We start from the raw sequence: 22049 nt of genomic DNA on the forward strand, positions 1-22049 counted from the left end.
AGCTCCCATGTTCAGCAAGGTAAAATTACTGTTTGTTTTTTTTTTTCAATGGAGTCTGGCTTTGAAGAGAGCATAGATAAATTTCACTTTCAGTTCTTTTCTCTTTGAAATGGGCTGCGTGTGATAAGTACTTAGCATACGACTGGATAAATGAGACTTGGATTATATTGCACGAGTTGTGTGAGAGTTTGGAAGCAGATGTTTTGATAAAGTTTTGCTGTTGTTAAATGCAGCCCCCTTTTACGTGTACTTTACATCAAGAAGAGTTTTTGGATTCTTCGTTGAAACTAGGCAAGCAATAAAAAGAGCTTTCTTGGTTATTTTGGGGGTTAAGTATTCCTTGAAGACATTAATCAAGCAGAAGTCACAAACATTCTGTAATTTCATGTGAGGATGTGCAGTGTTTATATGTATATCTGTGCTAATTGATCATTTTTGGATTTGGACTTTCAGTCAGCCAAAACAAGCAATTTAAAGACATCACCGTGGGCTCTTGAAAGTTGCAGTAGAATGGCCATTTTGTACGGTTTTCTGACATTTTAAAGAAAAAATAAACAACTTAGTAACAGAACGGTTTGTCTATAAAATGTTAGGAAGTTGTAGTAAAAAATGCTCTCCAATGCACTCTTATTTCACAGAGCCAATGGTGACATGTTCAAATGTCTTGTTTTATGCAGCCAACAAAGATATTCAGTTTATCATATTTGTGTGGCAAGAAAATGTAGAATATCTTTACATCTAAGAAATCAAACTAAAGTTTGTCATTTTGCTTGAACAATGGCTATGACAACTAATCATGTAGAAATAGTTGCCAGTTAGTTTATTGGCAATCTACTTATCAACCGATTACACACCATATAACCTCCAGCCAGGTGCCTCACCTGCCTGTAAACTCTCTAATTCTTGTTGACTTTGCAGGATCTGCGGAGACACAGCTCTGGACAAGAATATCCATGAATCTGTCAGCGCTCAAATCAAGAAGAACTTTGCCAAAAGTAAATGGAAGGTCAGTGCTTTGGCTGAATCGTAAACTGCTGAAAGAGCAGCATTAAGATTGGCAGGAGTTAGAGCACATTTTGTACGCCTTTGCTGTTTTCTCTCCCTCAGTAGCTGTCAGACACAGATGGGTTTCTCCTTCTTCTCTCCCCCCCTATGCAGCAAGCGTTTAATGCCACAGCAGTGGTGCGCCACATGCGGAAGCTGCAGCTGGGCACGAGTCTCGAGGGACCCAGTCAGATTACTCCCACCAGTCCCTGCCATGGACATCTGCTCCCAGAGGAGGAGGAGGAGGAGGAGGAAGATGATTTGGGCAATGGGGAGGAGGAGAGCTGTAAGTTATCAGTTCACAGTGAATGAACAAACACTTGCTTTCAGTCTATTTCAGACTGTGTTTCAAGAATCATACCACAATGATGTAATGTTAATCAGCTGAATTTAATGGATATACAGTTACTTTGTAAAGTCAGATTATTTTAACTCTCCTGTGGCCAACTTTGCAATCATCCAACTGTCTTGAGCAAGTAGTGGGAATCGTTCTTATCCCCACATCTATGCCATTTGACGTAAATGCGGTATTAGGAAGAGGAGGATGTGGGTTTGGCTTTTCTAAAACAAACCTCTTGAATGCAGAAAAGGAGGAGACTCGGTGAGGGGGATCTGCCTCAGTCATTATCATCCAAGTTTGAGCCTCAGATAGAAAAAGGGGAAATAGGAGAGGTATGTATGGGATTGAATGGAAGATGAAGGATGAAAGGGGGGATGGAGGGGATGAATGAGTGTGAGGAGAAATAGAGGGGGGAGTTGAGGGAAGTCGAGAAAGCTGAGAGAAACAGAAATGGGTGGGTCAACCTGTGTGTACTCTAAGCAGGCTTGACAAGTGATTGAAGGTTTAGCTTAGGAATGTCCTTGCTCTTGAAAAACTTGAAAAGTTGTTTATTTCCATTTTAAAGGGACAGTTCACCCCCAAAAATAAAAATAAAAAGCTTTTTAATGCAGTGGGAAAGGTTTTTATCGGCATTCACAACCGGATGAAATGACTCTGCAGTAGACACGGGTATTTATTGACTAGGATCGACTCCGATCGGCATTGATGGGAACACAACACTTGGGTGGAAGCGCTAATTGCAGCTCCTTTTTTAACACTATATGTGCAATATTCACAGTCATACTATATGTAGTTCTTCTTACCTATTACACTTATTTATTGTCCATTATTTTTCAGTGTGAGGTTAAATGTATGAAGGATGTGTTTTTAACTTTAGCACCACTAATTTCGTAATGTTTTTTAATGATACAATGGCAATAAAAGGCATTCTGATTCTGATTGTTTACCAGCGAGATGCAATGATGGGCCACCACAAATTACCATCTGTCTCCGTCCAAGCAGCACTCAAACATTGATCCAAATTAGTTTAAAAGTTTAAAAGAGAAACTGAATAAGTAAGACAGATATTAAAAGACATAACCACCATAAAGTTTCCATAGGCCTCCATGCTCCTCTGTACTGTTTATCTGTTTTCCAGCCTGTGACATCAAATATGACACCAAAAACACCCACTCACACATACACATATGCACACTTCCTTCTGCACAGTGATTTAGTTGATGAGTTTAGATTGGTATCAAGAAAACAGTTCCTACACGAAACTGCTCACAGCAAGTTCTTATCTTGAGTAACTGGGTCATGATTTCTAAAATGAGATGTGGCGGTCTGAGCACCACAAGCGGAGCGCCATCTACTTCCATTGTATTCACGAGAAGGCAGACATCTCTACAGCTGATATCTCCAATACTGGGCAACTCACACCAAAACAGTCTAGACTGACAAATAGCACCATGGGTAAGAGGAAGAATATGTATTTTTGATTTGTGGACAAACTGTCACTTTAAAGGAAAACTATGGTATTTTCAACCCTGGTCCTCATAACTGTGGCAGTTATAACTCGTGGTCATGCTAACCTTGCACTTGCCACCACCAAACACTTGTGCCTGACTGAAAGTAAACACAGAAAATAACACCAAGGATTAGCAAAATTTGCTAACTTCATTATGCAAATTTGAGTTTATTTGGAAAATTTCCCATATGTCTACAAAGGGCATATGAGTGCAAAGGTATATGACTCATTCTCAGAATGTCCACATTTACAAGAATAAGCTCACATGCTTCTTTGTTTTGCTCTAACCTCCAGTGTCCCACTACGAGGACGGCCGTCGCGGAAGCACCGAGGGCAGCACAGATCGGGACAGCCTGAGAAGCTGCACCTACTGCTGCAGGCCAGCCAGTCGCGTTTGAGCACAAGTTGTCATGGTGACATTGTATCCCTGGAGCGCCCAGAGCCCGCCCGCCCAGTCTGGCCAGGAATGCAGAGTAGTTATCAGGCAGTGTCCACCAGAGTACATCCACAGCGAGCAGGTCACTGTCACAGTGTGGAGAAACATACTGTAAGTCTTTGTCCCAGAAAATAAAAAAAATACACATCCTGACTCAAGACACACACATTTTATTTTATTTTATTTTTAGCAGAGCAGAATGTAAGGCTGCTCCGAGTGGACAGTGATTTAAAAGAAAGGGCCGGTCTGTATGATGAGCAACCTAATGTGTAGTTGTCCTTTGTGCAGCTATAGTAGACAGGGGTCATATGAAAGCGCGCAAATTACAAGACATGTTTCTGGATGTTAGCTTTAGGAAGGATTCAAGCCGCCAGAGTCTTAATCAAAGACGAGGCGTTGGCCTAAAGGCAGTCTTCTCCATTATTTTTGTTCTCACATTATCTGTCACATCTACCTCTAATCACAATTACCGTCTGTCTGCTTCCATCTGGCTCACACTCTCTACATTACTGGCAGCTTTCTCCAAAAATCTGGCCAGACAGGGCACAAAGAAAAGGGGAACGCTTTCTAAAGGGAAATACTGAAAGCTACTCCTGCATGTCTTTATACTCCTTACCCATCAATGTGACTCGGTCCAGTCACTGATCAAGTAGCTGTTTAGTTGAATAGAGTTAATCTGAAGGCATGACTTCACTGCCGATGCCACCCGCCCATCTGTTCTGTTTAATCACTTTGTCTTCTTTCTCCTGTTAAGTGTTTCTGTCCTTTTATAAGTATTTACTACTTCTGTTAAACGCCTTTTTCTTTTTTCTTTTTTCTTTTTTTTTTCGGAAAGTGGAGGGTGATTCTGGGGGTTATGGACTCTATATTCTGGCTCAGACTGGGTTTGTGAAGAGCGGTTCTGACCTGGAGTGTCTGCATGCTTCTGTTTGGGAAAAAAACATCGAAGTGTATGAATATCAAAAAGGAGACTTTTTTGTTTTGTTTTATGGCTGTTCTGTTATCAGAGGCTCAAACTGAGATCCCCGTTAAGTCTGTAAATCACAGGAACCTGACCTTCCTCCCTGGGCTCACATCGCGTTAGGAGGAGTTATCTTGAAGGTGTGATTATGTTGAGAATCCGTTGCACGTGGGAAGAAAATGATCATAATCACATCACGCCCATCCTCCCTTCTGTTTCTGACAAGCATCTGAATATCCAGCTGCTGTCGGTGTATGGGTCTTTTTTGCCGAGTCGGAGGGATCTCAGTCTGGGCGCTCCGCCTGCTCTGTGCTGTGCACCTCTAGTGGAAGAAGTTTTGGTCTACTGTTTGCATGACCTGGTTAAATATGTTTACATGAATGATGATCAATTAGTATAAACACACATGATTATTATTACTCTGTTGTATTGAAAAAAAAAAGATGTAATACTGTAATTTTGAGCTATATAATGTGAAGTGAGTAACACCAGAAGTAATGTTGTTGACAAAGTACAACACAGCACAGTGGACTTATCATTTGCATTGACTCTGATGGTCAAGTCTCTACCTGAGTGACATTTCTCCTGTACTATGTTTATTTACAACTTTATTTTTTCAGTCTGTTTTCTTGCCGTTGATGTGTAGATCTGTTTATTCCTCTCTGATACCCAGGCCCAAGCAGAAAAAAACATATCCTGTTTTAGGTTCAGGTGCCAGCCACAGTACAAGAAAAAAATAATAAAAAAATAACAGTGCTGGAGGCGTCACCTGTCCGCCATGGGAGTAGCCTTCAGTGTGCAAGCTCTACATTTGTCCTGCTGAGGAGATGAACTGCAGCACTAAAGCCATACAGTGATTCACACGCGCTGTCATCTTATAAATACACCACTCAGACGAAGGATGGCGATGTTTCATCACAATATTTAATGTAGAGAAAAAAAAATAAAGACAAAATTCTCCCTGCGACTGCTGGCTGAAAACACTTGAATCCTGATATTAATCATGCCATCACATTATTAATTTAAAGCATGTCACGACACAGTGCCATATTATTAGTTAGCCGTAGAGATAGCAAATCAACCCATAAAAGTTTTGTTGCCCACATAAACCAGTTCCCTCAGTCTGTCATTGATACTTGCAGGTCCACAGTACAATAAGAGAAGGCAATCACTCTGGATTTACACGACTGTAATTGTGGAAAATATGCAAACTGTGTGTGAAGGGCTTCATGTTAACTGTAAGATAGCCAATGCTGATGACTTTGATAACCTGGCTATTATTTGTTTGGTAACGACCTTATATTGAACCTTACCTGGGATTTGTTTCCACTCGGCTGTGTTTTTTTTAAGAAGCTTATTTTACCCATTACAAACACATCTAAATGCATAAAGAAACACGTGTATATTATATATATAAATATAAGTATATATTGTATATCCTTTTTTGTAAAAGCTGTTTTGAGCTACAAATGTATGGATGCAATGCATCATGGGTTATTGAACAAGATGTAAGAAAATACAATGATTTGTACCCACAGAGATATGATTGCAGGAAATGAAATAAAACTTCCTTGTCTATGCATTGTGTGTTCTGTCGTCATACAGTAAATTCAGCTTTAGATGTAACACACTGTGATTTGTAAAAAGTGGAAACAATTCAAACATTGAAACTGCGTTGAATATAAATGACAAAATACAATGCTTACAGATCACTGAATTTAATAAGTATTTACCTCTTTACTGCTCCATTTATTAAGATACATTTTCCTTCTGTTGTCAAACCGAATGAGCAAGATGCACAACCAGTGAGATCAAAGCTACAATGGAAATGATGAACACGTGTACAAAGTAGTGGAAACCAAATAGCACCTCAATAAACTACAGCCTCAAAAAATACCATAATAATCCTTTTATATGAGTTGTATTATATACTGTTGTGTTCAGGGCCATCAATGAAGAATTTTAAAAAAGATATTCAACAATTCGAAACTGAAATGTTAAAATATGTACCCTACAAGTAAGTGTATTTTCACAGTGAAATAAACATGAAAAAAAAAGTAAAATAGTCACAACTAACAGGTTCTTGTGAACATTTATTTGATTATGAATGATGTGAGGTGAAGACTTCTTTTTGAAAATAATAGAACACATAAATCCTACTGAAAAATGATAATTATCACCAAAAAAGTAAAGCGTCTATACCAGGATAATTAAGCTGATATTTATCTTCAGTATAAATATCAGGCTAATGGCACACAAAGGACACAAAAGCAGTGGCGCACCCTCAGAAGAGGCAAACCAAGCAAATGTTGACCACTCATATTAGCACAGCTATAATGTGATAATTTGCTTTAGTGTAAATAAACTAAGTAAATGAAACTTATGTGGTCATTTTTGTTTGAAAAGATGGATTTAAGTTAATCTTACCTTATTCAGACAAAGTCTATTAACACATTATAAATGAGTATGAAGAAATACAACATTTAGGTGAAATATACTTAATAGAGTTAGGTTCAATTAACTGAATGGAATTAGTAATATTAACTTTATTTACCCAAGTTACCTCAAAAATAAATACCTAAGTTACTTGAACTCAAATTAAAGAATAGTTCAGGCTGAAATTCTTTGAGACAAAAACTTAAATGGTTTAAGACAATCAGTTTCCTCAAATGAAAAAAAGCTGTTCTTTAACATTGGCATTAACATTATAGTTTAATGGTGGCCAGCGACAGCAGGGGAAAATGCAGCGAGACAAGACAGAAAGTGAAGGTGGCGAAAGTCCCGGTAGGGTGGGCTGGAGGTGTGGTGGATGGGTCCAACAAACATGAGAGCAGTGTTCGCATCCCTAAAGATAATAAAGTCATACTCTGTTCTTTTCCCCCAAACCCAATCACCTGCATTAGTTATTGATTGAAAAAAAAAAAAAGTCAGTTCGCAGTGTTTTACCGACTGAGTGCGTTTATTTTGAAAGAGACTGTATGTAAACAGTAAATTTCCAGTGAAAACGGAAGTTTATTTTGAAAGAAGATGATGCGTATAACAGGCAGAACTTGACATGGCGTCCCAGAATGTCAACAACCAACGCACCCAGGGTGCCTTGCAAGTTGTGTCTGGACATGAAAAGTCCATGACCAAACTTCGATATGTGTCGAGGTCTGAGTGAGCATGTGTTGAAAAGGGCTATTGGCAGATTCTGCATTTACAACTACAAACCCCTGTTAAACCTCCCATAAAGGCACCATATAACACATTGCCTCTGCCCCAAAAGCTTTCACAGTGGGTCTATCATTTATTAGGACAGACAGCTAACTATCTGTGACTGTTATACAACATGAAGTGTAACCATCAGTGCAATGACACAAACATACCTTTCTTTTCTTTGCCTGGGCCCCTCCAGAGTCTATGATCGCCACTGCTCATTGGCTATTTCAGACTTACATTAAGTCTCAGTGTTGACATCAGTCACCTTGCCAGACAAATAAACCTGATTTTTGACTCTACTAATCATACTGCACTTCCCAACATCATAAAACAGGTCTAGCTGTATAAAACAATGACATGCAGTGAAAGGTAAATACCAAAAAACACTTTGTTAAATTGTAAAAGTCTGTCAGTCTTCACTACAACATAGAAAATTGTGTGTTTTGTAGCGTAGTATGTAAGCAGCAGACATGCCATACAGACACATAAAAAACATGCTACAAAATGGTAACACATATTAAACAGTGTGAATTCTGTTTGCATCACTGGGGGAAAATATATTCAGTAGTGATACATGTAGCTACTGTATATATGACACATCCAGTGACTGCTCCTTTAGTGCCTCTTGGGCCTTTGCTCAGTTAATCAAGTCACTTATCCCCAACAGTCCATCAACAGAAAACATGCACATACGATCACAAATCATAAGTGTCACACTTCTCCTCCTGCATCCAACATTGCAGTTCTTCTCAGTCTCTCTTTAACTTGGAGGAACTCTGGCCCGTCACGCTCTTGCTGCTGTCCTTTGTCTCTCTCCAGCTGTGGAGAAATGATTCGTACTAAATATGCAGAGCTCATTTGTGGAGCAGCAGTAAACAAGTACCATTTTCACAAGATATTTCACCAATGTCTAAGTTTAGGCCTAATTCCCTGGTCTTATGAAATTAAAAAGATTTCAGAGTCTCGACTGGACTTTTGCAGCATCTGAAACAATATCTACACCGCCCTCCGCTGGCTGACTGCAGAACAACATGATGCTCCACATAAACCACCACTATCAATCTGCTGTGAGGAAACACTGAGCATATTCATATACGACACAGAAACAATAGTGTGTCCAATCCAAACCTTTTCTAGCCTCTGATGTCTTTTCAGCAGCTCCTGATGAAGTGGTGATCTGTTCTTCTTCGCCTCCTCCTGATCCCTGCTCGCTTTCGTCCTCTGTTCCCATCTCCTCTTCTCTAAAGCTCTCTGGAGTTCAGTCTTTCCTTCCTGAGTCACTCTCCTGACACAGACAGATTATGATTCATATAAACAATGCAAGTGAAGTGTGAGTGTCTATGAGCGCCTGTGTGTCTCTTCCAACCTCTTGTGGGTCATCCGCAGTTCTTTGTGGAGCTCCTGGTGACTCCTGGAGGCCGATAAAGGATTGAGAGGTTTCTGGGGTTTGATGAGATCACTGCTCTCCTCCTCACTCTGGAGATGGGATGGAGGAACCCGAAACTCTGAGCATCGGTCTTGCTGTTCAGTTTGGTGTGTCTGCACTAATGAGGCTAAAGGGAGAAACATACAGTATATATTTACCCATTCATATCATTTTTATGACCAACTCTTTCTTGTGATACAGTATTCGTCGTGAGTTCAACATTCATCATTACAGCTGGTTAAGTCTGAGTATTATAAACACATCCTGGCAGACTTTCAGCACATTCGGTACTCTAGGCAAGTTTCTCCTGGTGCCCCACCAACCCCAATAAAATGTGCCCCAGACAGCTTTTGCTTTTTTATTTTCATTTACTCTGATGCTTTCAATATACACCCCGCTCCACCATACCCATCAGTGCTTTAGCATGCACCCTAGGCGGCCACCTATGTCGCCTATAGGAAGTGCCACCACTGCTTTTAGTGACTCAGTGACCGCATCCAACACCAGAGACTATATTTGAACAGAGCCCCATTACAACCCCCATAACCCCGTTCTGTACTTGCGTCACATGACAACAACTGAACTATCTCCGGGAGCTAACTTTGTCCTCTTATGACTGACATGAGATGCAGGTCAAAGCTCCAGGAAATGTCCAGTAAGAGGACCCTGAGCTAACACTTTATAGCTAATTAGCCTATTTCCAAGGTCAATAAAAAGGTCAAGGTGAGGGTTATTATTGTTTTTATTTTGGAGCACTCTTATTGGATAGTGTCTTACTCAGGTGACATATGGTGGAGTGGAGTGGTGGTATAAATGGCTGATCTCCTCATGAGTCCCAACTGACTCAGAAAAAGCCACATGTGTTTACACAGGGAGGATAACTCAACACAGGTGTCCTCTATGCAAGTATTTACAGTCCTCTCCCTGATAATACGATCTCTGGTGTATCGCATAGACTTGAAATAACACAAGGACCTTGATCTAACACAGTTACAAAGAAGCTACATGAACAGGAGTGCAGTTTCAATTACATCAATGGCAATCTTTCAGAAACACCGAACAAAGTAAATTGACTGTGATTTGAATCCATAGAGACTTGGCTTGGGAACTGGGGGGTGGCTGGTTCAAATTAGATTTTGACTAGTCAAAACTCTTATTCAAGATAACTGTAATTAGATTTTGACTAGTCAAAACTCTAATTACAGATTTCTGTAATTCAGTTTTGACTAGTAAGATTCAAACTATTTTTGCCATTCATGTGTATGGGGTTTCTCATTATAGATATCTCCCATGTAGTTGCAGATATCTGCAATTCTTATTGTGGATATCTGCAACTGAATTGGAGATATCTGTAATTCCAGTTTGACTAGTCATAATTCAAGTTCAAGATATCTACGACTTCATTCTGACTATCTGAAACTTAACTCAAGATATCTAGAAAGGACCATGTAGATATCTCAAACTGGAATTAGAGATATCTCCAATTCAGTTGCAGATATCCGCAATAAGAATTGCAGATATCTGCAACTACATGGGAGGTATCTATAATGACAAACCCCATACACATGAATGGCAAAAGTAGTTTGAATCTTACTAGTCAAAACTGAATTACAGATATCTGTAATTAGAGTTTTGACTAGTCAAAATCTAATTACAGACATTTTGAATAAGAGTTTTGACTAGTAATGAATCAGTAATGAATATCCAGTCTAGCTATTAAATGTTAAAACGGCTTGCCATAAACCTGCAGCATCTTCACCTGTAGAGGCTCCTTACAGTCTCTGTATTCACACTTTAGATCAGAGACATAAAACCTTGGCTTGGATTTTTTTCCACAAGACTTTAAAGTAAGCCCTTGCAACCTTTACTGTACAGTAAATAAATAAATAAATAAATAAATAAAAGACAGCCTAACAGAGGCACAAGAAGAGATGGGTCACATTGACAGTGAACTGACTCATAAATATAAGTCACACTGCAATATCTATGGAAAGTTTGCCAACATTAGCAAACATTAACCACCAAAATCTACTGGTCAGACCAAACAAAGTAAAGTGACGGCAACAAAACTCCCGAGTGTATCGAAATGAACAAGGGTGTGTTTTGTTGCTTATGGATTCTTCTGTTCATTTATGAAGGGGCAGATTGTGTTATTTCTTCTTTCAAAGGGACACTGTCTCGCTTTTAAACACATTTCACAGACTTGAATGTTGAACGTTGCTCGGCAAATGGTTTATCGACAGCCACATAACAGTCTATTGACCGAACAAATTCTGGCTGACCCTCTTTTTACTCTTTAATGACAGTTAGAATCAATAAAAACGCCTCTGCAGCAAATACTACTGTGGCCATGTGCTTTATATCACAGATTCACACACACTCCTGCTACCTCTGTGCACTATCAGACAAAAACAGCTTCCTCTGCCTCTTTATGATACTGATAATAATGATGATAGATAGATTTCTCACCAGACCCATTCAGGTGTGTCCCTGAAGAATGTTGGAGATCTCTCTGTCAACAGAAAACATCACTGACATGTTAAAAAAATACAAAATATCTCACACCAACTTCTCCCTGTGATAGTTTTGTTTGTTTTTAGTCACAATACAAATGCATAGATACAGTGTGACACATGATAGCACTCCAAATAAATATAATCTCCCAGTTGGGTCAACAATGCAGCTTCATGCAAATAGCAGCGGGAGTTGCGAGCAGCACAAAGCCGTATTATGATGCTGACAGACAAATGAAGTGTCAGCTCTAGTTCCACATGTCCAGTGAAGCGAGTGCCCTTACTGGTGAGGTGGAGGGCTGCCACCTCATTAAAGGCAAGGATCAAACAGAACACACTTTGATTCCCACTGAGATTCTCATTTGCGAGTTTGAGCAGAATTAATAGTCGAGACAGGAATTATTCCTCCCGTGGGGCTCAGACTGGACCGCTGAAAGAAATAATTCTGTTTTTGTTGTTGCATTTAATATTTGATGAACATTTGGATGCAGAAAAAACATGGCAGACTTATCTTTTTGCTCTGAGCACGATCTACTGTAGCTATTATTGATTCATGTGCATGTTACATAATGTTTGTTGTAGCCTTGGCATTCATTGCAGTTCAGCTGCGTCATGTCTGGGCATCTACAGGCCCCAAAGAAATGTAGTAGCATGGATTCATGCGTTAAAAAACCTTCAGAAGATAGAGGAGAAGAAATAAAATGACGGAAAATACTCAGAATGAGAAAAAGTGCAATATAGATGAGGCATTTTAATGACATCTGTGTTGCTGGCTGCTGTGTTGTTGATGAGGGTAGAGTCATGCTGCTTGGCTAAAGCTCACACAGTGGATATTGTGTGGAGAAGAATTAATTGGACATGACAGGGTAAACACTCTCCAAGGCCCACTCTCCAGTGTTGGCGAGGCTTTTTTTTTAGTGGATAAAGACCTGTGTTTGGTTCAAGCCCTCACTGTCTTTGGGAAATAAAAGCTGGAGTTAACAGTGACAGATAAGAAAACTGTAAAGTTCTGCCAGACAAAAGCTTAAACGTGATAAAGAAAACACAACTCATACTGCGCATATCATGTAGCATGACACACAGCATACTGTAACAGTTGGTTTTTTTTATCATCTCAGTCTCTTAATCTTCTCAAACACACGTTGCAAGCCAAGAGAGTGTTTTAGCCACATGGATGCTTCTGCCGGATTATCTTAACATGACTTGATACATGTGTTGTGTCTCACAGAGAAAGACAGGAACAAAAGAAGAATAGAAACTCGACACACTTACTTTCTTCCCATGGGTGACTCCCATCACGTCCTCAGTATGAATCCGGATTTAGTTTCTTCGCAGGCACCTCCTGGGCTCAAAGTGGACAGAGTTGCAATAATAATTTGAGGTTACTCTTTCTCTCTCTCTCCTCCAGCAGCCAAGAATGCCAGAGAGAGGAGACTGCTCTGTGTTTGGACCAATGATGGTGCTCCCACGGAAGTAGCAACCAAGTGGGAGACAAACCCTGGAGAACAGGCCAAAAGTGCTGGAAGAGTATTTAGTGTGCAGCTGTGGTGGAAAGTAACTGCATACGTGTACTCAAGTACTGTGTATAAAGTACAACACACTGTTCCCAAACTTTTTGTTTTGTGACCCCTTGTAAAAGTGTCTAATTGGGACTCCTTGTTGTGTTTCAGATGTCTACAGGTTACAGATCCACCAAAGAGACATTTCCCCTCCAGACTTCTCAAGTGGTTTCATTTCAATAACTGCTCAAGGCCCAGACAGGTCAAATCATTCAGTATTTCACACACAAAAAAAGTAAAGCTTTGCTGAAAAGCCCAAAAACTGAATCCAAATTTGTCTCAAGACCTGAGAAAGTGGGAGCCAGTAAATTAAACCAACCAAAGTGCACATAAAGTAGTTAAAACTAGCCCCACCTCAACCAGCATATAACATAAAATGTTGATTACACATGTAACTGTAGTTACACTTAACTTAAAACCATGGTCTCAAAGATCTGTGTCACTCTCTATGGCGATAACCGTAACTGCAGGTGTGTTTTGATATCACTTCCCAGAGACTGTCGCCTGTGTGATGTCAATCAGTTACATAACAATTCCAGGTCACCAGTACACGTGAAAACAAAAAGGAAAAGTTTTGTGTTTTGCAGTAATTTCTTTGCCTTTTCTTAGTTAGGTCTGCCGCAGTAACAGTTTGGTAACAACATTAACAGAGAGACCAAAAAAAGCACGGGGCTTCATACACAAATGGGCTGAAGAGTGAGTCCTAAAAATTACATTTGTATATTATTCAGTTGTATTCATAACTTCATTACAGTGGCAATGTAACTGGATGACACTTAGAGACAACAAGTTAATGAAACACTACATTTCTGTATCATGCTGGAATCACAGCAGGGAGGACAGGATGGATGGGGGATATACAAAGTGTAGGACTGAGACACCAAAATCACAGGTTCGTGTTCAGACTCCTGTCTGTGGTTAGGTTAAGGTAACAAAAGCACTTTGGTTAAGGTTAGGAAATGATCATGATTTTGGTTAATGTCAATTTAAAAAAAATGGAATTACCACCCTGTGGTTGTATGCCTCCACACACTGGTCAGTTTACATCCATGTCTGTGAAAACATGGATGCTTCAGCACAGTTTCAGCATTAGTGTCATTAGTTCAGTATCTGACCAAATGTCTACCCTGCGTTGAGCAGTGGCCAGAAAAGCACAATGTTATGATGTAACAGTGAAGTTGACCTCTGATGTTTTGGATATAAAATGTAATTACTTCATCATTATGTTCTATTAGATATTTTGGTGAAATTGTGTCATAATTGGGGTATGAATTCTTAAGTTCTGGCCAAAAACATGTTTTATGAGGTCACACTGACCTTACCCTTAAACCACCAAATTCTAATCACTTTATTCTTCAGTTTAATTGGACGTATGTGTGAAATTTGAAGAGAGTCCCCGAAGGAGTTCTTCAGATATTGTGTTCACGAGAATAGAATGGAGGGCGGACAACCTGAAAACATACAATGTTGTGTTCACAAGATTGAGAAGGATGCAAGGTCACATTGACCTTGACCTTTGACCACCAAATTCTAATCACTTTATTCTTCAGTTCAATTGGATGTTTGTATCAAATTTGAAGAGAGTCCCTGAAGGTGTTCTTCAGGTATTGTGTTCATGAGAATAGAACGGATAGGTGGACAACCTGAAAACATACGATGTTGTGTTCACAAGAATAAGAGGGATACAAGGTCACATTGACCTTGACCTTTTACCACCAAATTCTAATCAGTTTATTCTTCAGTTCAATTGGATGTTTGTATCAAATTTGAAGAGAGTCCCTGAAGGTGTTCTTCAGATATTGTGTTCATGAGAATAGAACGGATAGGTGGACAACCTGAAAACATACGATGTTGTATTCACAAGAATAAGAGGGATACAAGGTCACATTGACCTTGACCTTTTACCACCAAAATCTAATCAGTTCATTGCTGAGTCCAAGTGAATATTTCTGCCAAATTTTACAAATTCCCTCAAGATGTCCTTCAGATACTGTGTTCACGAGAATAGAACGAATGTCTCTGGCTATCACCAGCACAGAGGCATAAAAATAAAGCTGTAATCACTACAAGTTGATACTGTTTTGCAAGATTGCCTGTTTTTTTTTAGAACAAATTAAGTAAGTCATCAGTAAACATTTTGGTGATACCTACAGTATCAACATTTTTGCGACTTGTACTTTGCAGATTGTGGATGGCAACATTTTGATAGCTCTAATTAGGTTATACATCAGTGGCACTTTGTTTCTTTGTTTTTGTGGCAGTTTTTCTTATTTAATTATTTATTACTTGTATTTCTATTATTTATTTATTTATTTATTTTTTATTTTATTATTATTAATATTATTATTATTATTGGGTGTATGTATGTGTATATATGTGTGCATATCTGTGTATATGTATGTGTGTATGCATGTATATATATATATATATATATATATATATATATATATACAGTATATATATATATATATTTTATTTATGTGCTGGTGAATGTATTGATGTCCTTCAAATCCTAATAAACATTTGATCACAAAAAAAAAAACATTTTTGCGACTTGCCAGGTTAATTTGCAACATTTCCTAATTATGTTAATAGAAAACATCATTCCCTCTGCATTCAGTTCACCTCAAACATATTTGTTGTTTTAAATTAGTTGCATATAAATGTATTTTTCCCCCAAGAATGTCTCCACAGACATTCAGCTTGTACACTCTAAAAAATTACCCATGGGGTTAGTGGATAATGCTTAAAGTTTTTCAGCATAAAAAATGACATTCATTTCACTAACATGTTTTAGTAAGTTGACATTTATTTTATAAAACTGGTGAAAAATCCAAAACATTTGTTACATTTAGTAAGGTGGAAATGAACAAAAAAAAGTTCGGTTATCTAAAATAAAAACGTTTCACTACTAAATATCAACACGTTTTGATAAATATTAAGTTGGTTCAACTTAAGTTTTTCAAGGTCAAAGCCAATGCATGTTGTACTAAACTAACTGAGTTTATCAGATTATAAAAGACTCATCAGATTTACTCAATAATGCTAGAATTAGAACTACTTAAAAAGATGCCAATTGTTGCCTTAAAGGACAACTTCGGTATTTTTCAACCTGGGCCCTATTTCCCCATGTGTATGTGTGCATATGATTCATAGGTATCACTCGTTCTAAAATTGGTTCAGTATTGAGCCGCGAAACGAGCTAAAACAGTAATGGGGGCAAATGCGTCCCGTATAAAAGTGCTTTTTTTCGCCACTGACCGGTTCAGATCGCCAGTGCTATCTCTGTTAATAGCATATGGTAGCGGCCCTGGGGCAGTGGTGAGTGTGAATGAGTGGAGTCAGCTGTCAGTCAGTGTTGGAGCAGAAAGGCGGAAGGTGTCCCTGCTCGGTATTGTAAATGAGTATGCGTGTGTGAAGTGTGTGTGTTTTTTCGCCACTGACCGGTTCAGATCACCAGTGCTATCTCTGTAAATAGCATGCTAACTTAGCCTTTCCCTTACCTCTGGGCTGTGTGATGTCACGAGCTTTGCTCCACTGTGTCTGTAGCTCTCTCTACTCGTGGGGCAGCCGTTTTCTTGAGGAAGAGGTGTTTCGGGATTGGATGTCTTCTCTTCTTCGGCTGGCAGTAGTCATCTTGGGAGAAGTGAGCACTGCAGACCCGATGGTCTGCAAGGCGCAGTGTCTGGAGAGGAGCATCCATTTGTAGCAAAACTAGCCACAACTTCAGCATCTCGCTGCCTGACAAAGGCAGCCTGTGAAAGCTGTACGGGGTGTTGCGCGACATCCTGTTCTTGCGTTCGGGAAAAAGGCCCGTTTATTTGAGCACTCCAAAAACTCCGGTAACACTCCAGGGGGTAGCACGTAAAAGACTCCGTCCTCTGACTCTTCTAGCGTAACACACACTTCACACACACATACTCATTTACAATACCGAGCGGGGACACCTTCCGCCTTTCTGCTCCAACACTGACTGACAGCTGACTCATTCACACTCACCACTGCCCCAGGGCCGCTACCATATGCTATTTACAGAGATAGCACTGGCGATCTGAACCGGTCAGTGGCGAAAAAAACCCCACTTTTATACATTTGCCCCCATTACCGTTTTAGTTCGTTTCGCGGCTCAATACTGAACCAATTTTAGAACGAGTGGTACCTATGAATCATATGCACACATACACATTGGGAAATAGGGCCCAGGTTGAAAAATACCGAAGTTGTCCTTTAATTTCCTTTAAATTGAACCAGTGGATTATTTTTTAGAGTGACTGCAAACAAGGGGGCTTCCATCAGTGGACCACGGGTTCAGTTACCATTGTGTCATCTCATTTGGTGATAGATAATGACTTAACAGACATATATTGAAATGAAAATCTTTGAGATTACAACTTGAAGTAGGATTGTGACTGCAGGATACTTGTAACAGAGTATTTTTTGTATCTGTACTTTTACTTTTAAATCTGTAAAGGTTTTGAGTACTTCCTCCACCACTGGCAACAAATGTGCTTCCGTGGAAAGTAAACAGTGAGAAATATGAGATAAAACGAGGCACTGCAGATCACAATAACTTGAGCCAGTCATTGTTCACAGTTACATGATAAATGATCCTCCACCTACCAGGAAGCAGAACAAATATTGCTCATATATCCCAGAGGGAGAAAACTGTTGCCATATTCTGTAGTACAGAAGTAACAGACACTTGCACAGTATCCAGTCACCTCTGTCAATGTGTCCAATGTTGTTCTTTCCATTCACTGAACATTGGTATTTTCTATGACTATTAACAGCATTAGTCAAGTCCAGTCAGTTTTATTTCCACAGCTCAGAATCACAAACTTGCCTCAGATGTCTTTTACAATCTGTACAAAATCCTCAGACTCTTGATTTGGGATGAAGAATGACTCAAGGAGACTCCAGGAGCAGCCACAGAGGAGAGATCCATCTTTCAGGAGTGGCATCATTTACAGGGAAGTCTTAAATAAGCCATATTCTGCTTTCATCACTAAGTCCTTCAAGGTTTCTGTCCATCAGTTGGCGTCCTTGGAAAACAGCCGCCCACCTCCACCACGTCCGGCCATCCTTCATAAATGTTGGCTTTCTTGTCATTAACAGCTTGCTGACATGTCAACAGGGAAGAAAGGACATTTGTTTTGTTTTGTTGTATTTCTTTTATTAAATTCTTACTTTTAGTGCATTTTAAAATAGACGGTCTTTTCTGGCACAAATAGAACAGGATGACTAACCTTCTCAAAGAGGCTTTTGTTTCCTGTCCCTGCTCTTCCAGCAAACACCCAGCTATCTCTGTGTTTCACAGACTTGATCAAAGTGCTTCCCATTCCGGCAAACACCTCCCTCATTTCCTTTGTCATCCTGCCACAAAGCAGTAGAAAAAGGGTCATGTTGTGAGATGTGAAATTATTTTAGCTGTTGAATCACCGAGACCTGGACTTACTTTTTTGTCACATCGTCAAACGAGGCCACCAAGACGATCATACCGGGTGTTATCTCCGTCAGGTATGCCATGATGTCTTCTGGGTCTTTTATCAGGGGAATTTAAAAAAAAACAAATAAACAACAAATAACTTCTTTTTAAGGTTTCAGTATTTTTCAAATTGGAAACAAGGTTAAAAAAAAACAAAAAAAACCTCTTACTTTCATCTTTCATATTAAGGTAGCCAAACTTTTCCACAGTTCCACTTTCACCTGAGGGTGGAGACAAAAAAATGCATACAACAACGATTATTTGGTCATCAACAGCAAAAAGAAACTCATCTCAGCTATTCTGGAGCTTTTCATCATATCACATGATCGTCATCAGCAGATTGTTGTGGAAGAGAAGTTAGTCAGTAGAGTCTCAGCATCAGTTACAGTTACGACTGAGCTACAATGGCTGACGGTGCGACTAAACCCAAACGACCTCGTTATGATTCCCAAAAACGGCAAGACAAAACTCGAGGCAAAGTGAGGGTCTATATAGGAGATTCTTTTGAACGGTGGAGACGGTTGAAAGCGGAGAAGAACTTGAAATCGGATGTCGAAGTGACTACTCTTCTCCTCGACAGGTAAGCTTTAGCCAAAGTTGGCTAACTAGCACAGCAACCTCGAATCTGTAGGGGAGGGGGGGCGGACACGACTTGCGGCAGTATTTTGAATTTGAGTGCAGTAACCGTTTTGGCCACATTCTTACATACAGCGCCTTTAAGGATGTGGCTCTAACTTCTCTCTAAGACGCTTTACTTGTTTTAAAAAAAACTCCATCTCCTGATGGATCATGTAATATGATCAACACATTCTCAGTCCAACCTCATCACATACCGACGTTTGATCATAGACCTTCCACATCCAGTTACGACGTGCACGTCGTAACTAGTGGACACAAACGCTGCTCTCAGGTGAAAGTCTGTGTTTGTTTGACCCATCCACAACCCCTTCCAGCCACCCTACTCGGACTTTTGCCTCCTTAACTTTCGTTCTTGTCCTGCTGCATTTCCCCCTGATGCCACAGAGCGTTGTTAAACTATAACAGCGATCAGCCACGTATCATGCCAGCGTTAAAGGACAGCTTTTTTTGCCAGTATCTGATACTGCAAGCACCAGATTTAAACGACTGCGGAGTGAGACTGGGCTTCTAAATTAAGCTAAAGTTGTTAACTTTTGTTCAAATTTTCTGAAACTGTCACTGTATCCACACAATAGTACATAAGATAGATGAGATGATCTGGTGGAGAAAAAAAACCCTGTTTCCAACATGGCAGCCGGAGCAAACTTTCTAATTTTACAGCTAAACAGTACACTAAAATATGTTTCGGAAAACATCTAAGGTAGGAAATAGGCAATGTAGTGACAGAATCTTGATTCATATTTGATCAGCACTGCCTAGTTTGACAGTTTGACTGAAGTTTACGATCATTGATTGACATGACTAACAGCGATACAGACTCCTCGGCTTTGATTAGTTGTTTTCGGTGCACCGCAGTGGTTTCTAGGGTCAATAGAAGGAGGAGGGGCAAGATTTCCATTGATTATCTGTCTCTTGTAATATTTTGTAGACGTAGTGACAATTTCAGCAAATATGACAAGTCATTTTCATAAAGGTTAGCAACTGCAGCTTTAATGGACCTTTAGGCAAGATTGTACCATCGGCTGCTGTTCCCATGAGCTCAAAACTATTAACAATTACCTTTCAAAGAATCTTAGTTACAGCACACTAGTACTTTATGAAATCTGTCTTTACTCACCATTTACCACCACAATGTTCAGTCCTGGTCCCACATTATTCAACACATGACTCATAATTCTGTTGAGAAACCAATGAGGTTGTCACACAAGGTCGCACACATTTCCATCCTCCATTAACTCAGGCACTGCCATATCAAACACGTACATTTTACCATCAAAACAGATCTTTGGCCCGACAATATTAGCTGCTCCGCTCCGGATGTGTAAAGCAAAGTGGTCAGGCGGACAGGCTCTGGAAAGACTGCACTTTGCCTCGGCTGTTTTTGTATCTGAAAATGGTAGAAAAGTACTTCAGATCCTGCAGGAAGTCGCACACACACAGTTGGACGTGGAAGTTGTGTGATGTTTGAAAGATGAGTTCTGTCATGATTGAATTTACCTGTTTTGATTTTTGTTGTGATTTGATCGACGTCATTACAGCCTAAAATAAAAGAACGGAGGCAGTATAATTGAGATGTGGCAAATAAAGCTGAAGGAAAAGAGGCAGCTGAGGATTTATGATGTAATAAGGAGAAATGAGCTCACCAAAAATACTTCTTGCTGTCTCCCGCACATCAAATGACTTGATGGCGATTCCCCACGTTATCATGAGGACAACAATTACAGCAGCAAAGTGCAGACCAGCTGCCAACCACAAAGAGTAGATGGATGAAAGTTTGCAGACATGCGACCAAACTGTTTTTGAAATAAAGTGAAATCTCACCTCGGCATCTCATGTCTGCAATAAATCACAGAGCTCTCGGTTCCTAAAAGGAAAAGCTGAGACCTTTGAAGTGCACTCCAAGTATTTCCTGTCAACAAGAAGTACTGTAGATACAGCAGAGCTTTGGTGTCATCTCATCTGTGTGAACTCGCTCCTGATCACTCTTTGCAGCCATGCCTTGTGAAAAGGGTGTTTAGATATGCAAACCAAAGTGTCAGATCTCCACCTCCTTGTGCTACATGAAAAAAAACAGGATGTGACATAAATATTATACGCGCCCACCCTCTGTGAACTAGATGATCAGGTTTCTCTCTGTTACAATGTCAAATATGGGACGGTGTCCATCAGTAATGGATACTGTTTGCAGTGAACAATGCGGTTTGCAAACAGAAGATTTACAAAGCTTGTGCGCAAACAAGGTAATGACACATAGAGGAGGAAAAAAGGACACATGCTTCATATTTCAAATTGAATGTGTAAGTGAAAAACAAATGCTTAAAGAATCCCTGTGTCATTTATCGGTTTTCTATTTGTATGTAAATTTTAGTAAATCCCATATGTGTGGCGTTATCTGCATAAAACTGCTGATGTACAGAAAATGTGAGACTGTCAAATAAAGCCTCACCGAAAGCAGGTAAATAAGCACGAAAAAGGCACAAAATCTGCTCAGAAACTAAACATACAGTAGAGTCAAATGTGGAATCTTTTTACAAAACATTTCACCTTCATTCTACCTGTACCTGCTTTTCAAAGGAAACCCTTCCAAGAGGGCAAGAGGGAGTTACGGTTGTCACAAATCCACAACATACACAGGCCACTCTAGCCTCTGTTGTATTTGTCAAGACTGAAGTCATTAAAGTCAGTATTCCTGATGAATGGACAACCCTGTTTGCACAGTTCAAATGGTGAAAGGCACAATAATCCCTTAAAGCAGAGGCCGAGCCCTCGTGTCAGTCAGCGTCTGCCCTCCTGAACCCTGAACAGTAGCTGAGTCTGAGCTTTGGCCTGCCTGGAGGGGTCTAAAACCTAAAAAAGCATTTCCCTGCAGGCAGTAATGAACTGATGTTATGACTGTTACTAAAGTTACTGTGGCCAGATCATAATAAGGTCATAA

At 39.8% G+C, this 22049-nt stretch overlaps 3 protein-coding genes across 3 annotated transcripts in view; 1 reads left to right on the forward strand and 2 right to left on the reverse strand.

Moving 5' to 3' along the window:
• Positions 1–5836, forward strand: part of camk1a (calcium/calmodulin-dependent protein kinase Ia) — a 31264-nt gene extending 25428 nt beyond the window's left edge. Inside the window, exons 10-12 of the mRNA XM_049586950.1 lie at positions 919–1006; positions 1159–1330; positions 3189–5836. Of these exons, the coding sequence (XP_049442907.1) occupies positions 919–1006; positions 1159–1330; positions 3189–3292 (364 nt within the window). The 3' untranslated portion in view covers positions 3293–5836. The remainder of the gene's footprint in view (positions 1–918; positions 1007–1158; positions 1331–3188) is intronic.
• Positions 5837–8156: 2320 nt separating this feature from the next.
• On the reverse strand, positions 8157–12823 carry LOC125895271 (actin-associated protein FAM107A). Its single transcript, XM_049586964.1, has 5 exons — positions 12704–12823; positions 11388–11430; positions 8859–9045; positions 8621–8777; positions 8157–8311 (listed from the first exon to the last, which is right to left on the reverse strand). Exons 1-5 carry the CDS (start codon positions 12725–12727, stop codon positions 8204–8206), a joined length of 519 nt encoding a protein of 172 aa, XP_049442921.1. The 5' UTR covers positions 12728–12823; the 3' UTR covers positions 8157–8203.
• A 4404-nt stretch (positions 12824–17227) lies between these two features.
• si:dkeyp-67f1.2 (uncharacterized protein LOC556106 homolog) lies at positions 17228–21322 on the reverse strand. Its single transcript, XM_049580147.1, has 8 exons — positions 20758–21322; positions 20612–20653; positions 20378–20501; positions 20232–20290; positions 18646–18696; positions 18446–18530; positions 18237–18363; positions 17228–18109 (listed from the first exon to the last, which is right to left on the reverse strand). Exons 1-8 carry the CDS (start codon positions 20819–20821, stop codon positions 18005–18007), a joined length of 657 nt encoding a protein of 218 aa, XP_049436104.1. The 5' UTR covers positions 20822–21322; the 3' UTR covers positions 17228–18004.
• Between the last annotated feature and the right edge of the window lie 727 nt (positions 21323–22049).

This window comes from Epinephelus fuscoguttatus, linkage group LG1, assembly GCF_011397635.1.
Source record: "Epinephelus fuscoguttatus linkage group LG1, E.fuscoguttatus.final_Chr_v1".
NCBI lineage: Eukaryota > Metazoa > Chordata > Actinopteri > Perciformes > Serranidae > Epinephelus > Epinephelus fuscoguttatus.